At 41.1% G+C, this 18,625-nt stretch overlaps 1 protein-coding gene across 1 annotated transcript in view; it reads right to left on the bottom strand.

The window, feature by feature from the left end:
• The window catches only part of NFIA (nuclear factor I/A), a gene marked incomplete at both ends in the record, with an annotated part of 87,309 nt that overhangs the window by 4,699 nt on the left and 63,985 nt on the right, over positions 1 to 18,625 (bottom strand). Inside the window, 3 exons of the mRNA XM_008944779.1 lie at positions 2,601 to 2,766; positions 5,316 to 5,494; positions 18,520 to 18,625. Of these exons, the coding sequence (XP_008943027.1) occupies positions 2,601 to 2,766; positions 5,316 to 5,494; positions 18,520 to 18,625 (451 nt within the window). The remainder of the gene's footprint in view (positions 1 to 2,600; positions 2,767 to 5,315; positions 5,495 to 18,519) is intronic.

Here is an 18,625-nt window from a genome sequence, read left to right as displayed (position 1 = left end):
CCTTATGATTTTTAGCTCTCATTCCCAGGAGGCTGTGCTGTATTGAGCAGCTGCTCCTGGCTCCTGCACCCCTCAGGAGGGCCATATTCCAATTTTTGGTAGGGCCGTAACTGCGTTTTGTTTCTGCAGAGGGCTTTCTACTAGACCAAAAAAGGGAAGGAGAACGGAACAAATGCCAACCCCTTTCACTCCATTTCCTTGGAGGGGAGGGGAGCCGGGGGGCTTCATTCTCCTCTGCACAGCTAAGGAGAGAGTCTGGCCAAAATCTAACATCACCCCTGCCTTTGTTGCATAAGTGACTTTCCAATATCCTAAAGCTCTGCGGGGCAGCCAGCCATAACCCAGCGCCACTCCCAGAACCGGTGCGCTCGAGCAGTCCGTAACCATGGAAAACACCTTTTTGTGTGGCTTTTATGAAACTCTGGTGAATCTGCACTTGCTGTTTGAAGGCTAATATTTAGTTAAGGAAAAAATAAACACCGATGAAAATGGAGGGTTGGTGCTGATTGACATGCTAAATGGAGTCCAGTGGATCCTTCTGGTAAGCTCTCACTGCGGGGCTAGGAGCTTGGGTTTGTTTCACTCTTTATGTGGCCAGCCAAGTCCACTGGCTTTGGAATATATATGTAATAATTTTTCTTAGAAAATGTTTCCTATAGTCTACTTTTCTGTAAAATCTGTCCCTAAATTAAATTCTATGCTTCTTTACAAGTCAAGTCAAACAGCCTTACCAAAAGGAAGATGCATGCCTGAATACGTACAGAACTATATGTTTAGACATCAGCGTAGCTAATTAACAAACAGTAATTATTTTCCCAGTCTTTTGTTTAAATACCACTAACTAGCTGCTCTTGAGAAAAACCTCCATTCCCAATTAACGTGGCATTTTTCCCCGAGCCACAGACGCCCATTGCTGGTGTTCCACAAACTTCAGTGGACAAACTCCAGCTCTTACGCCAGCTGAGGATCAGGCCAGAGATGCATTTAGCCTGTTTACATGATCACGGCACCATAAAAATTAAGTATTAAGATTACTGCTACAGTGATGTTGGGAATTTTTTTCTCTTAGACATCACACGCTGCCAGTAAACTGAGTCACAACTGTAATGACAAGTATACATTGACCTAGTTTCCTTTTTCCCGGTTCTAAAGACAAGGAAATAGTAAGGCACTGCTGACTATATTCTGTGATAATTATGACTAAGTAGTAACCTTTTAGATTCCACCAATGAATTTTATTGATAGGACTTAAAAGACAGTATCTCCCGTCAGAAAGCGTTAAAACTTCCTGATAGCACAAGTGTTGGTCTAAGGTCAGAAAGAGGAGTGGAGGGGAGGGAATGAATCAACTTCTTAGCTCAAAAAAAACCTGCTGATCAATTCTAGAAGTCCTGATTCTAGAAGATCATGTTCACAATCTTACCAGACTGTCTCATACTAAAACCCATCTTAATTCTGAAGCCAGCCAGAGCATCTTGCTGAGTGTGCAGTTGTGCACTATCGTGCAGCAGAAGGCAGTGCAAGACTCCAACAACCACCAGATTTTACAAATGCCCCCTGGAACCTGTGCAAGGCTCCTGAACAGCACATAAAGCTTTAAAAACGTAGGCTTCGCATGGCCTGAGTAGTGAGCACCTCTTTGCACATCAAGCAGTGGTTGCATATAGCGTTTAAATAATAAGCTTGAAAAGCACACGGAGGGATTTGCTCTTTCGATTAGATTGATTTTTGTTTGTGGATGTTATTTGGACTCCCTTCACTGTGGAACAAGTCCCCTACAGTTGCCATTAAAGCACTGAAAGCTTCCCTTTTGTTTTTAAATGTCAGTTTGAGCATAGCTTCATTAAATCATTTCACAATTAACTCCCTGAACATCCAGATTTTTTTTAAAGCATCAAACCCAGCTGTATCACATTTGTTTCCCAGAAGAGTGAGTCCAAAGTGGTATCCCCAAGCGTGCATCCAGGAATTTGTATATTTGACTTGTGGCTACACAAAATACATATGGGAGCCGTGTGGGTGGTGGAGAGAGGATTAAAGCTTTCTCCCTGGGCCTAAGAAATATCATAGCTTCTTGCCCAAAACGCAGGGCTCGGGAACCAAGTCATAAGGGAAAGATGTCTGGGTTAATCTAGGAAGACTTATTCCCAAAAGAAGGATAAGTGAAGTGAACTCGAAAGAGTTGTTAGCTTAGCCCAGAACGTGGAAGCAGCAATGTTTTCAGTGAGGTTATCTGCCTGGCTTCCACGTAGTATCTGTCCTCTAAAGCCTGACTTGAGATGCCAACGTGCCTCCTCATGACCAGGAAACAAGATCCCAAAGGTCCAAGGTCTGTCACAGCTTAGCTATTGGCCTCGATTTCTCTCGTATGTGGTTATGTGAAATGCCAACAAAGACAGAAATAAAACTGTAACCTTAGGCTAACTCTTTTCTCGTTAATATAGAAGCAGCTCAGAATTTGGTCCATCATGTAGAGAGCGGAGAGCTCTCCTACTTCCCAAGAGCTTGGCCAGTCCTCATCTCTGACTAGCTGAGAGATGGAGATGGCAGCACGCTGCGTGCTGCCCTTAGCCCTTGGTTCCCGCTGCGTCTATACTTACTTGGAGAAGTGGGAGAGGTGGCCCCTCCTTCTGTTGATGTAGTTGGAGGTTTTGTGTCTGGCACTGGCAGAGGCACAGGCCTAGCCATTGGTGGCGGAGGTGGTGGTGGCAACATTGGGGTAGGAAGGAATGGATTGTGCACCTTGCCTTGGCTGCTACCATTGGGCTGCCAAAAAACAAGCAAACAGACAAAAATTATACTAAAAATCAGCTATCAGGAACCTCCAGCAATAACAATTTTGTTGAAAGCTACGTGCAAAACGTTTACAATTACTTGAGAGGTGGCAAAGAAACTGCTGGGTCAAATTCTCCACTGACTTCAAGGAACTTTGTCTCAAACCCTGTGAACCTTGTGGAACTATGGAAATACTCACTTTTAAACATTTGTACTATTAGCAGCTGGTCTGAACTGCCCTGGATAAAATTTTGCTACTCTTTACGCTTCCTGCAGCCACTAACTCATGATCAGTGAGATCTGAAGTAGTATTTTTGACCCCTTAAATCCCCCAGTTTTGTGCCTCTTTTATACCCTTAGGATAGTTCCTAGGACTTGAGTGTAAATTTCCTAAAGATACTGCTCATTAACAGAAAAAACAAACCTTTTTGGTGGTCTGAAAAGTCATGCTGATATCTTATTACAGGAAAATGAATGAGTATTAAAGTAACTGCTCTCCCACATCCCTTTTGAGTTAGCAATAGTGTAGTTCACAGTTTAGTTGCTGTTAGGATCATATGGAGAAACGACTGAACTTAGAACTGCTTCATTTTACACACCAGGAAAAAACCCCAAACTGCCTTCATTTAGCCTGGGATGTGGTCAGTCACAGGCAGAATGGGCCCAGATATACAAATGTGATCTTCAAATTAATCACCAGAAAAGCCTGTCCATAAATCAAAGTGTTTTCAAGTATCACAGAAACAAGAAGCAGGTTGAAAGAAAAAAAACCCTGTCACCCCTTCCCCCAACTTGTTAAGTTTACATTTTAAATGTAACACAGCCTGGACACTTGAAAACCTTACAGATAGATGCCAAATACCATTACAAAGAGAAAGTAGGACAGCCTGTGAATCAGGTGTTCCATTTTAGTGACAAAAATGATGAGATCACTTTCGACAGCACTCTACAAATTGATCTCACTGCAGTTCTTCTGGCACTGAGCATTGGCTTTTCCATTGATGATAAAAGCTCAGCTTTAAACACAGATCCATATTGTAAGTACTGCTAAAGAAAATATTTTAATTCCTGTTAGGGTTTCCATTAGCCTGAATTACTGGGGACAAAATACTCATACTGGCAAGGGCTTGGGACCTTACTTTCATTTCACCTGCTTTGGCACTGACAAAAGGTCTTGAAGTTGTGTAGGTGCAAAACACATTTGTGCTAGAGCAAAAATGGTTCAGGGCATAAATAAGACTCAAATTCATCTGCATTTAACTTAACAGCACTCCCACCGACTTCAAAGGCTGCAGTCACTAGTGTTGTAAGAAGCAATCCTTCAGGGATATTTATTTTTCCTACATCCAGTACCTTTAATAAACTAATATATTAGTGACATCTCTCAAACACTATCTTGTCTCACAATTAGGTCCCTTTCCTGCCAAGAAGACCCCTGCTGTATGTTCATTGTGAGTGTGCTAACAGTTCATAATGCTGAATGGTTTGGGATAAATTAAGCAAATGAATACTCAAGGAAAAAGGAAAGCACTATATTGATTTGTTGTCTAGACATAAATGTATCTGCTAACATATTGCAGACATTATTCAAAGCCTGTACTGGCTGGAATAAGTAGAGTTGGGTTTTTCTGCTAGGGAAAGGAAAGCACTGAGAACAATATAGCTTATTAAATAAGTGTAATGAATTAGATGCTAATAATTAAACTAATTCTCATTAACACTTTCAATCGTATGTATGTCAGGAGAGAAACAGTAATTTTGCCAGTCATTACTTCATTGGCTGGAAAAAGTTACATGCATTACATTTCATTAAATATTCAGAGCATTATTTTAGATTTGATTTACATAAAATTTATAAATTCTGTGTTTGACCGGAATGCTGTTTCAATAATAACAAGATGATTCACTTTATTTGATTAAAAAAAAAATGAAAATGGTTATTTGAAGCTTTGGAACTCTGTTTAATTCTTCATAGAGATAAGGGGAAAAGATAACTGCTTACAGAAATAACAAACCATAATAAACTGTACTTTTAACATCTTGAGTTCAAGTACTGGTCAACTTGATCTAAAGTGCTATATGGCAGTATTTTTTTTTTTTTTTAATGAACTTAGCTGATCTGAAACATCTGTTTCTCACCCTCCCTTTTCCTGCTCCTTCCCCCCCACTCTCCCCTGAACTTCAAAAATAATTAATAAAAATTATTCTGCCTTTATATTTTGTTAACCCTAGTTCCACTAGGGTTACAACGCATGCAGCTCAGCCATTTGTGGAGGGACTCGAAAGGTCACTGCATCACCAGCTCCTCTGACATTTGAAGTGAATTTCACCACAATGTGGTCGAGTGGTTTTTTGGGGAGGTTTTTTGTTGCTTTTTAAAATATTTTTGCAGTAGCAGCATTGGTGTTTTTTTTTTTTCCTTCCGACGACTACTCAAGGTGTGCTCCTGTGTGCAACATGCTGTTAAAATAATCCCCGAATCCCATGGTTAATTTTACATAGGACAAACACTTCTGAAGAAATAAAAACGGCTTCCTTACATTTAGGAACCCCACCTGTCCAGCCTGCTGACCAGCGTCGGGGCAGACAAGTTGGACAAACTCTTTCAGAGTCTCCTGAGGATGATAGCGGATTGCTGGGTGTGAGAAGTATGGCCCAGGCTGTTGAATAATGGGTGATGTTGGAAAATGAAGAGTCGATGGTGTTGCATGTGGACTTGCTATAGGAAAGAAAACAAAGAAGTTATATAGAGCTTTGCCTTTGGAAAATAAAACAGTTTAAATCTATGGTAGTTTTAGTCTTTTTTTTTTTTTTTAAATGTACAGTATTGCTTATACATCTGATCTTCACAATTAATATATTAGACCACATTGTGTCCTACGCTCACTTCATCTAGATCCTAAAAGCAAACGGAGCCAGACATCTTGAAGGATTTTCTGTAGTTTTAGTGGACACGTATAAAGGCATCAGCAGTCTTTTGTGGAAGTGACAACTATTCATCACCTTAAGAGCAGTCCTCATCAATCAGGCCATAAAAAAGTGTATTTGGGAGATTAGGGTTGATTTAATTGACATTTCATATAACTTGGATTTGCACATATGAATCCATTTTATATTGTACTATAAATGGTTGATAATTTAAAGATGGTCTAATGCTTCCTGGTGTTGGTTTTTTTTTCCCACCTCAGTTTAGGAACATTTATTTTAAGTAATGTGTTTTCATCTAATGAAGATGCACAAAGTGGTAAGGTTGTTTTTAAAATTGCATTTACATTTCTCCTGAATCGTGCTAGGCTCAGATCTTCAGCAAACTCTCAGCTTGTGTTCAGGGATGAAGTTTAATTTGGTGAATTTATGGGCCAACAAGCCAGCTGGAAAATGTACCGCAGTGAAGGTGTAAAGGTGTAATGTACACAAGCCCATTGGCAATGACAGATTTTACTCTCAGCTGATTTCAGCAGAACTACAAGTGCAGCTCAAGAGCCTTATGTTCTCCTATGTGACACCTTTGCCCAGTTCCTTGGCCTTCAAGATATATTGGGTTGGACCCTTGTTAGCTAACAGTACTTTCCACTGTTAGATGTCACCAGGAGGTAGCAATGGCTGCCACTGACAGTGCTTTGAACTCTCCTTCTCCCTTCTAAAATTAGAATTCACTCCTCCTTTAGGATGACCAATTAGTCTGGTTGTGCACAAGCTCATCTGCTCATCAGAGTTTATTTCTCACCAAACAGTCAACGTCACATCCCTGTTGCTCCCTTGCCACGCTGTCCTAGTCACCTTTCAGGGGTGTCCCAGTGCACGTACTGCACTTGTACACCACACATAACCAAATGGATAAAGGCTGTGCAAGGGAGGTATTATCCTACAGAAACTCGTGTTGGCTTTGAAGTAAGTGAAATAAAGAGGGAAGAAAAAAAGCCTTTGGCACTTTTTGAGAAACTGAAGAGATGCGGGAAAGTGAACTAAACTCAAATACAAATGAGCAAACACTCATTTCATGATGAATGTTATGAAAAACCCTCAGTTAAGTAAAAACTGAAATCTGCTTCTTAGTCTTGTTCATCACCAGTTTAATAATATGACACTTTATTAATAATTTTTTTCTTAAGGTTTATTAAACCATTAGCAATCTCAGAGCCTGAAGGTGTGGATAAAACATGTACTCGGAGACAGCAGCAAGGAAACCTACTGCATTATCCTGTAAACATTCATCAAGGGTTGGCTGGGCAGCACTGCTATGCACTTCTTTCTCCAGGACTGGATAGAAATGAATGCTTTGACACCACCACCAAAAAAAAGCTGCACTCATGCCTGGGCTGCTGATGTGGGATGAGTATGAAGCTCTCATCCTTGCCATGGAAAGCTCTCCTCTGTCCTTATTAACCCCACAAGACTTCCCAGTCTGCTCCCCTCAATACTGCTGAAAAGATTCACCACAGAAAGAAAAACACTTACTAAACGTGTGGTACTAAATGGGAAAACACTGAAAGCAAGCATGGAGAGGAGGAACCAAAAGGTAGAATGTAGCCTTCCACTATCTCTGATCAAAGCAGACGCATTTCCAGAGAAACTCTTCAGAAACTGTGAGCTACACCAGTCTTACAGCAGCCAGACACTGTGGCACGTGAGCTGAACTGGCAACCAGCACCTTCCCACAGCCGTGCTGGGGCTGCAGCACTGAGCTGGGAAGAGGAAACAAGAAGCAGCACATCCCACACTCCTTGTTATGGAAATGTTGACAGTTATTCCATGGCCAAGGCAAACACCTGTGTGCCCAGCCTGCTCAACCTGTCTGCACATCTGGGCTTATCTCCTGTTTTTTTCCAAACCCAGTTAATTATTTCTTATTCACTTTTAAGACAAAGTTTTGTTCTGTGTTTGCATCTTAAATTACAGTATATTTGAAAACTGTTCAGATAAAGAGCCCAAATCTTCAAAGGAAGAAATGAAGGCTATATTCCTGTCCCCAAACTCCTGGGAGAGGCTGTGACTTTGAAGTATGCTATCAAAGGTAGAGATAATGTGGGATTCACCTTAGTAAATGTGGGTGTTTACCACGGAGCTAATTATCTTAGAATCAATGGAGAACTAAACAGAACTAATGATGTCTAAGGAGCTGTTCATCTCATCCAAAAATAGACCTCTGTCTTTGACTAGACTTCACTGACCACACTGACTGGATTCAAAGGGAGCCCACCAGTACCAGCTTTGAGGTAGATACCTCCAGTCTATGCACACATCTTCAGTTGGGTGAATTCCACCCAAAGTGTCAGCCTCTGATCTCACTTGCACCAACCCCTGGGGTGTAACTGCTTTAATGGCACTTACGTCATTACCACTTTAGAGGTATGAAGGTATAATCACCTTCTCCAGGAAGCAACAGTCATTTTAGAGCTTGTCAAAATATTTGGCCATGTATATTGGTCCAGCTAAAGTTGGTGGTAAGCATTCTAATGACTACAACAACATTTTCATTACCATACAACATATCTGTCCTTTTTCTGACATAAAACATACTCTTCCTCTCTTTCTTCATACCTTGTTTTATAGTTTCCCCTTTTCTTCTATGCCAAATACATGAAGATGAAGGACGAAGATAAAAGAGAGAAATGAAAATTTATGTGGCAAACATCTAATTAAGTAAAAAATAATTGGGATTTTTGAAGCATTTAGGAAAAAAAAAATCTCCTGTTAGCACCAGCTCCGTTAATACTATTTGAAATTGTCATGCAAGTGCACTGTCCTTTGTACACATCTGGGAACAAATTCATTCCTTTTCTTCTGCTGGGTGAAAAGGAGATAGAAATGCTATGCCAATCAAAGAAGAAGGAACAGAAAATTGTACCCAGGAAACACGTGGATATTCAAAGCTAGGCCTGAGAACACACTGTATTTAGCTCTTCCAAGGACTGGCTCTTCATTTAATAATTTGATCTGCTATATGAAAGACAGACTATGGTTATTAGAAATACTCATAGCAATGTTAGTAGTGGGTCTTTCTCTGTTGCCTTGACCTCCTCAGCATGTCAGGGTAGAAAACAAAGTGGAAGGAGTTTGTCAGTGATGTTCCCAAAGCAAGAGAGAAGAAAAATGAATGCAGAAACTATCAATGACAATTCAGGAAGGTAAAGTGTTTCAAGAAGGAGAAAGTGGTTCCTCTTTGGAGTCCTGGTCAGCTCCTCAGCACAGCCTTGAAGGGCTTTCTGTTGATCTTAGGAAAGATGGGGGAAGGAAAGAAGACCGAATAGGCATCAGTCCTCCCTCTGTGCCACATGCTGACGTGCAGGGTTCATTTTCTCAGAGCAGATGGACTACTGTAAGAAGGAATGGAATAAGGATCTCAAAAAGGTAGATTTGTGCAGTCTTTGATGGGGAAATACCACATTTCTCAAGTGGCAAAGGGATGGGCTGGTTGGTAAGAGGAAAAATCTACTGCTATTAAACTGATGAACGTTACAGTCATGCATGGCCCTATACTAGAGAGAGGGAATTAAATGCTAAAGTCTAAAAACTGCTGGCTCAGATACAGACCATTACTCCAATAGCTGTGTTGTGGTCATCAGCTCTGGTGTATGCAAAAATCACCTTTCAAAGAAGTTCTGAGTACAGAACACAACTGTCTTTCCAAATATGTGGATCCTCACAAATATTTTTATCTCCGTTAAAGGACGTGAGGTAGTGCAGCAGGTTGCTCTTTTCCCTTATTGCCTCTAAAAGGAGCAAGTGACCATAGAGAAACCCCTTCAGTCATGACTTTCAGAAATGCTTAACAAAAATTATAAAGTCATTGCTTCCAAAAAGCACACCTAGAGTGATGCAAGTTTTCTTGTGTATGAGAAGGAGCTATTACTCCTTATGTACTTCTGATGGGATACTACAAGTCTCAATCAGTGATTGCAGGTTCTTTGAGATCTTCAAATGGAAGATAGAATAGGTCTTTGTCTATTATTTATTTACTTATTGGCTTATTATTTATGTATCCCTAAGCAGCTGTGTGCTGCCAAACCATATTTCTCTTGGCGTCTTTCAGCCTGTGACATTTATATTTTATAATTGACCTCACTAAATGACATAAAATATAAGTTCTACAACCTACGAAAATATGTGTACTCCAGATCAGAAATTCATTTCTACCTGCTGTAGGTATGGAGGAGTTGGACTACCCGGCATTATTAAATCTGTTATTTGTGTGTGGGGGTTGGAGGCAGGAATTATCCTTCCATCTCAAGGCAAGCATAAATATTTCAAAGCACACATGATTCTAATTCCATTGAAGCCCAACTGAAACATCCCAGACTTTTTATTGAAAATGAGATGATAATGTATGGTGGCCAGCAACAGATATACCAGTATTTTAAAACTACTGCTATTGGGCCAAGTAATTATGCAGTACAGCTGTTGCATGCTATACTGGATTTTTTAGTGTTTTATGAGTTCGTGGTGCTGCTCAGCACAGAAGAAAGAGGATTTTTTAGAACACTGAATCCAAACCTCTGATTATGCAGGCCTGTCTTGTCTTTTCCCTTCTTGATTTGTAGTAGCCAATATCAAACTAAGTAACCAATAAAATGAGTTGCATTCATTGATTAGGTTAGCACTTCACATGTCTAAGGCAAATGAAGAAGAGCCAAAATTGTGAATTCTATTCAACTGAACGATCAGATAATAAAGAATCAGTTAATTTGAAACAGGTTATGTTTTTTTTCAGAGATTTAGTACCCTTCTCAGGACTTTCTCCTGGAACAAAGGAGCAGCCCTAATGAAGACACATGGGATCCTTTCTCCCGGGGAGCACACACTGATGTGCTACAGGGACTTTCTGATCACGCCTGCAGTGCTGAGGCACATTTCTCCACCAGCACAGCCCCAGATATGGGGGAGACATGCTGATCCACACACCTTCTATCTTCTTTTCCAATCCCCCTTGCCAACCCCTTCGTATCCAGATGACTGGGTGGAATTTCTTTCTTCATAAAGTCATTTGGAGTCTTTGAAAGGGTCGTTTAGTGCTACTCTTCTCTTGCTCAAGAAAAGTCTACCACCCTGCACTGCTGGCCTGTCCAAAGGAGTCGTGGTCGGGGAAATCAAACCCACTGTTTCTTCACAGCTAGAAGGTCTAACTCCATCAGACCAGGCCACCAGTGGATTGGCTTCACCAGGGCACAGTGCTCAGATAGGTCCTCTGTAAAGTGATAATTAAGTTTACTAATAGCTCATTAAACATTGATCAATCTTCCTAGAAATAGTAACATTATAATCATAATGAAACAGGATCATATTCATCAGCTTGTTTTTGAGGCCATTATAACTGGCTTCGTTACAATTAAGAAAGTATTTTTTTAAAAGTCATTTCCCTGGAAATGTTATAGAACAGTTTGTTCTGCTAGATATTTCCACTTCAGGCTTCTAAGTTGCTTTAACTCCCTGCGTGCTGTAAGCTTTCTCCTAGCATTTAAGTGATGCAAGTGCCAGTTCAAATTATGCAAGATGTATCCCACCCTTTGTACCCCAAAGGTACTTATTCTGAAAATTGACCATATTAGAGTACTAATTGGCTAAGCCACCATGCTGGCTGATGTGAAATGCTTTCAAACACCATGAAACAGCTGTGTTTATCGGAAATATGAAGAGTGACTTTTTAATAAGGAGATCTGGCAATAATCCAAATTTGTTGAAAGGAACTTACACTTCTGTGTATAATACAATACAAGAGGTAAAGAATAGAAGCCTAAAACAATAGCTTTAAGCCCACAGATTTTTGTGATGAAAGCAGTTACCCAAACAAGAAAAAAATAATTAAGAAACTTGGGCTGGGATTTGTAGAGGTCCTGAGAGAATTCATTAACTCCTTTTGAATTTCAATGGGAGCTGCGTCCCCGTAATTCTTTCAAAGGTTTCTGCAAGTCCCCATTTTTCTTACTCTCCATTAGGAACAAACTTTAGGGTGATAAATGTAGAGCAATCTCTTATCCAGGTTATCAAGGACTTGCCTCTACTGAGATATTGAGCTGCTGAGGGTAAGACTGACCAGTCCTAGGACCAGCCCTTTGAGGGAATTCGGATCATTGGAAAACTTAAGTATTGCTTAAGACCCTTAAAGGGGCTGTTCAATAACGTGTCTGTCAGGTCCATGGATGAGTTAAATTTAAACTGATCCTGTCTTGAATCCCCATTTGCAGGGACAAGGCTGGAAACATGGGGCAGGAGAACAAAAACAGGCCTCTTAGCTTTGGTAAAATTTAGGTATCGCTGATATTCACTTCCACATTACGTAGGCAAACGTAGATGAAACATTCAAAATATAACAGAAACAGCTGACCAATGCAAGAGGTAGGCAAATACTCTTAATACAATGAATGGAGGATCTGTTCCTGCCCATGGACACCCAAAAGAAGGACTGAATTGCAGAATATCCATCTCCTGGCTCAAAAAGTCAAGGGCAGGTGGTCGGCTAAGCACTGCTGAAAAACCAGCTCTGTGGCATCTCCAAGTCAGGGCTGGCTATCAGCCCCTTGTTGCTGCTCTGAAGGCCAGAGTGCTATAAGGCACCTGGACCCTTTGTTCAGAAACTCTCTGTAAAAGATTTTGCAGTAGCAAGTGGGAGGCAGAAGGACATTTTGCCAAGGCTAATGGAGCTCCTAGCAAAAGGAAAATACACTTAAAGCTGTGTTTGGGCACAGGGTTTACTGGTATACTCTGCACTGTTGAGTATTACAGGCTGCTTTTGAAAACCTGTAGAGCTGAACTGAGCGCTGGTCCCAGATCCTGGCACAGGCAGGGGACCAGTTAAGTTAGCTATTTTGAGAAGATTGTTTTAAAACATGTCAAAATTCTCCTGTGTGTGGGAGATCAGAATACTACAGAACTGGTTACATAGGTACAGAAATAAAAATCGTACCTATAGAAAGCACTTCCTCCTTCCAAGACCATAGCTAGAGGTGAAAAAAAACCCTCTAATTTAACCTGTTTGTAGGATTCCTACTTCACATGGAATGCTGGCATCTTTTGCATATTATTATTTGGTTTAATGCACATGATGTATTCCCATATAGAAGATAAAAACTACTGCGAGGAGAATATATCATGCCTTTCCTGTAATGAAATGCAGTTGATAAGTTTACAATAGAAATGTAAATTCTCTTAAAAAACACAACCTTTATGTGCGTGATGATATAATTCTGCTTTGATACTAAAAAGGGCATGGTAATGGAATCTGTGACTTTGGAGTGATATATTGCTGTTAAGTTAATAGGACTCTGCATTCCCATTTCTAATATCGGTGTTTTTTCCCCTTTCATTCTGTAGATGGTAAGCTGATACTACATAAACATTGTTAAAGCTATAGTTCTACGCTACAGTAATTCACTTAACTTTAACATGATTTATGGTTCTGTCAATAGAGGAGGTTGAAAATCCAGAGCTCTGATGCTTAAACATGGGTTCCATATTTAAAGCAATAACGTGCTTTTTTTTTTTGTCTGTGTCTGAAGCTAGAAGAATTTAGCATAAAGCAGAGATAAAAATATTATAGTTCACTGCACTGTTTAAAGCACCTAGTTTAACTTTGTGGCTACATCAAAGAGAGCAAGGAAACTGAGCACGGCATCAGGAAAAGCACAGGGAAAATACTTTGTTCCTGCAGCACTTTATATTATTTTTTAGGGATGCATGAAATCCTATTAGTATTTTTAACACTCCCCTTTTCTCATTCTTTTGCCCAGTTAGATCAGCTCCTTTTGTCAGGATGAGTTTAAATCTGGGTCCACTGTGTTAATCACCCCCCATTCTTCTTTCTGGCACTTACCCTCCAGGCATTTTGCCTCTTTAGGAGATTAAGCGACCAAGTCATCTTGTTGCTCTAACATGTCCTCGCTGGAGCAACATATTAACACAACTCCTCTGCAAAAGAGCCCTCTTTAGAAGTTTGCTGCAGGGATGACAAATTAACCCAGCATGGTGTCCCACACATCTATCTCAGTACAAATTATTAGTGTAATAGAGCTTTTAGTTATGCATTTATCTAGTAATTATTGAACGGTTATACAAAACGAAGCTGAGCAATCATGGCCCTTTATGAGGCAATCTCAGTGGGTGGTCTTACAGTTAATTTAGGATAGGACTGTCTAAGCAGTTCACTCGCACACAAATTAGCTGAACAGCCTGCTCCTTTAAATATTTCCTATGTCACAGGCTAACTCTTTACAATACAACAAAGGTAGAGTTTTAATTACACGGTTCTTGACTTTTGTTTAGCTGAAGTTTTAACCGTTTGCAAGCCTCCCTCTCTGCCCTCCCTCCCCTGCCTGGGATATGGGAGTAGAGGGCAGCTTGGCTAGAGGATCTTGTAATTGCTAAACCTTGACCTTGAGGCCATCTGTTAGGGAAACACTTTTTCTTTCAGCATCAAATTATTTCAAAGTGAGTGGAGAAAATCAAAATCTTGCCCTACTCAGTCAGCTACCCTGACACTGTAATCCGCTGCCCAGCGCTACGCTAGTCACACTTCCTCCTCAACCTTCTTAGCCTTGTGGTGTGGCTCTCTCCTTTGCCCACTGCCTTACGTGACCACCCCCTGACCTGAGGTGTCTGTGTTGGGATGAAGCTGCACCGCTTTGTTTTAGTCAAAATTCGAAGGGAAGTAGGTGATTCCATCAGTCTGCCAGCTGCCAGCACCGAGGAGCAGCCGCGGGCCGTTGTGGGGAAGAGGACATTTCTGAATGTCCTGTGCCACTGTGCAGCTCTGGAGTGAGTTAGCAGGAGCAGCACTTTGCTGCACTCGAAGCTGCCTGCCAGGACAGCTAACATGCACTGGTATTCTGGTGACCCTGTGGAGAATTTCTATAGAGAAGGGCACCGTATCTTCCCAGATAAGTGACATAAAGCTTCTGCCACTGGCATGAACAGAGAGCACTATCCTGCAGAGTTTCCCTCGTAGGCCTTGTCCTGATAAATATCTCAATGTCAATGCTTATTATGGAGGAAATTAATATAATGGGAACCACTCCACTAGTTGACTTTCATCCCTTCTTCTCTTTCTGCTCACACGCCCATTTCCTTGGGTTCTTTTCTTTGTGCTGTATTTCTTGTTTCTTGTAATTGTGTTTCTCCTTCATTTATCTTCCTAACATACCATCTCATTCTTACTTTTTTCCTTTCCTTGCCTTTTCTTCCTTGCTTTTTTGGCTTGCAGGATCTAAGCTGTCATATTCTGTGGAAATGCTTGAATGCTCTACAGCACAGGCTGCTGTACATCCAAGGTTTACAAGATCATGGTCAATTTAATGTTTCAGCCAGCTTCAGATATAAAGTCACTAGAGTGTAAGTAGCAATACATGGAAGCCTAAAACCACTTATGTAAATACTGCTGTCACCCACAGTATTTAGATCCTTCACTGTCTGGTAAAGAGTTCAAGTGGGCTAATGTCTGGGAAACTTTGTAAGATGCCAGCAATACTGGAATCCTGTGGTGAGCTACACTGACCACCAAATAATCTAACTTGCAGGTAACGAAAGTATGCTGCGTAGGAGCTAGAGATGTAGCTGCTTGAGTTTGCAATGCTTTGAAATAAATTCTAAAACTGATAGTGATGCTAAAGCCACCCTATAGGTGATCAATTTACCATCTGCCAGACATTGAATCCTAACCACGCTGGTCCAGAGAAGACATATGGTGCCTTCGTAGAGTCATGCCCAAAAAACTGCCATCATCAAGTGAGGCTCCATGAATCACTTTGCTAGCTTATCACCAAAGAAACTTGGATCTTGCCACCATCTGTTGGAACTACTGAGGAGTCACTGAAGCATTGGCATCCATGCGCCAGCACTCACTGCACATCTGGTCCTTTGGTCAGCCAGCTCAGATCCTCTCTGCTGGCTACTGCCCAGCTGGGCTGAGTACTGGCAGCAGCACCAGTGCAGGCAGAAAACTAGTGCACAGCCTTCCACAACACGCTATGGTGCAGGCAAGTTCACGAGGGAAGAGGTGTTCCAACCAGTCCATTGAATGGAGCCCTTTAGAGCTAAGAAATCCTCTTAAGGATCTACTCCTCCTCCAAGGAAGTTTTGCATCCAAAATGCCTCATTGTGGGGATCACTGGGAAGGACACTCAGTATCCTGGGATACTCCAGCATAAGACTTGCACTGTGTTCTAGGGAATGTTTGGAAGCGTGTGAAAGATTTGGGAATATTCCTGAGAAGTTACAAATCACTGGTTGTCAATGACAACACCTGCCATGAATAGTCTACAGCTTCTTCTCTGCTGTCTATTTTGATCACGCTTTACAAATGCATCTCATACACAGATCCAAGTGATAAACTCGCACATACGAACATCAGAAGGAGATTGAACCCTCCAGTAATTGTGCAAGTTGGCTGAGGAGCTTACTCTGATGGTGACCTACTTACTCATGACTTTTTTGGAAATATCTTTGCAGACTGAAGAGTAAGTTCTGCTCTTACGTTTCTGAAGACCACTCAAAATGACCTGCCACTGATCAGGTACATGATGCATATGTACCCAGAGACAATGCAACGTGTGTGCACGACCTCATACCTGTCATTTCTATAGACAGGTACAGTAACTGATGGTGGATATGAGTTGCTCAAAGATTCTATCCTCTTATATGATTGCCTTATATGCTTTATGTTGCCACTTTTGATACCTGAAAAGCTTCTACCTTCTGCTTACTGTCCTAAAGTACACTGGAGGGAATGGGATAAAGAACAAAGCTGGATTTGCAGAAAATAATCCATCTCAGAATATTATCCTTTGCTATCAGAGGGATTGTTGTAGGAGAGAAATAAACACAGACAGTGTGCTGTGGAAGAAGAATACTGAAGAGGAATGTCCAAAAAGAACAAAGAATGAAGTCTGGAACAAGATTTTTCCAGGATGATGACACTTAAAGAATCCATGGACGGATTCAGAAGGATTTTTCCTGAAAGTCTGCATGGCTTTGTTTGTGAACAAGCATAAAATAGAAGATGCCTTCTAAATGATGTTGCACAAGAACACTTTTTGCTTAACCCGTTAGGAACCACGAAGATTAGAAGCTGTGTTACTTCTTCATGGAGTTTGTAAAGACATCTCCTTCCAAACAAGATTTGGGAACTCTTCATTCAGTTTGCTTTTGCAAATTCTGGCTGTCTTTGAATGTTCTTCTCACATAGCCGATGGCTATCCCACAGTGCACACAAAGTGTCTGGATAAAATTGACTGTATATGAAATTTAAACAAGACCTAACCAATGACACATTTCCTCTCTCAACCACACAAAAATCCAAAATAGAGAGGGTCTGAGTAGGGGCAGATCTTAAAAAAATAAGTGTGAGGTAAAACAATGATCTTAAAAAATATGTGTGAGGTAAAACAATGATCTTGAAAAATAAATGTGAGGTAAAACATAGCTAAATACAGAAAGGTCTATTAACTAATCAATCAACAACTCAAATCTAAAAGGCTTAAGTCCTGAAAGATAGAAATTCAGAGTCAGCTGATGTGCACTGAATATAATGTTAATGGAACATTCACATGATTCACAATTGTATCACCGATCATCAAAGCTTTTAAATGAAGATATATTTGCCACACAGCTCAGATCCAAATTTCAAGGGAAATCTGTATGGAGCTTAGATGCCTAAATGTCTTCTAAGGATCTAGGTGTGTGTCTAAGGGTGATAAATATTTTTTATGGGATTAACCACAACAAATCAAACTACTGTAAGCAGATTTAACAAAGCACAAAACCCCATGAAGTGCAACTCTGACCTCGCTTCAACTTAGTGCAGTTCCACTTCTTCACACTGCATCACCCAGACTGTGCAGACAAAGAGGCTCCACCTGCTTTATGCTGCCCTCAGTAAAACCACACTAATGCCAAACAGACATTTAAAAATAGTTTCCAGTATGAATTGCTAATATGCCTTTTTATGCTTCACCATTCGACCAATTCCTTAATAATCTTCTCTAAATGAGACAAAATTTCACAGCAGAAAGAAACATGTCACAACCATTCATTCTTATTTTTATATCTTCCGAAGAGGTTTGTAAGAAGGTTCATTCAGTTGTGTTATATTACTATGCCCAAGTGGGTTCCTTTTCAAATGTGAACTGAGTGTTGCATTTAGTTTTCTAGGCTAAATGCAAATGCATCTTTCTAACAAAAATGTATAAGTGCCTCTAGACCCAGAGGACATCTCTTTTTGCTTGGGAAGTCGGTCAGAAGAGTACTGTGAAGAAAACTAGCCAAAGCATTGCAGGAACCAACTTCAAAGGAGTCCCCTCACAGGCAACACTTCAGCACACTGATGCCAACAACACGAGCACTAGATGACTGGCAGAAGCAAAGCCCTAGTGCTGGAAGACAGGCATGGCTTGGAGGCAAGTGATGGGTCCCTGTCTCCAGCAGTCAGACTATGTTACGTATAGACATAAGTAGAAGACACTCTCTGTGGCACATTCTGCCCCTTTCCCCACCCTCTTCAGACAAAACCCCAAGCCCCCAGAATCCAGCGTTTCCACCTTAGGCACTGTCGAAGGGGCACCAGGAGTTTTGCCCCGCCTAGCAAAACCAAGCACAACTCTTGACCGCTAAACCTCTGGGTTATGAAGCTTCTGAAGCACAGCCTCTCACTGGGTGGGTCACACGTGGCGATGGCTTTCCATGGAAAGGCTCTGGGATGGACACTGGGTGCCATGGCTACCGTTTAAGCTGCCTGGGGGCTCTTGGGTTAGGCCTCACCTCTGGGTCCTGTAATGACAGGTCGATGGTGCTGTGTGAAAGCCGTTCCAAGGGAGGAGGTCTGCGAAGGCGAGGGACTGCTGAAACCAGACTTCTCTGACTTCTT

Source organism: Merops nubicus, unplaced genomic scaffold (assembly GCF_000691845.1).
Source record: "Merops nubicus isolate BGI_N331 unplaced genomic scaffold, ASM69184v1 scaffold15217, whole genome shotgun sequence".
Classification (NCBI taxonomy): Eukaryota; Metazoa; Chordata; class Aves; order Coraciiformes; family Meropidae; genus Merops; species Merops nubicus.
The sequence above is the reverse complement of the archived record's forward strand: the minus strand, read 5'-3'. Positions and strand labels throughout refer to the sequence as shown.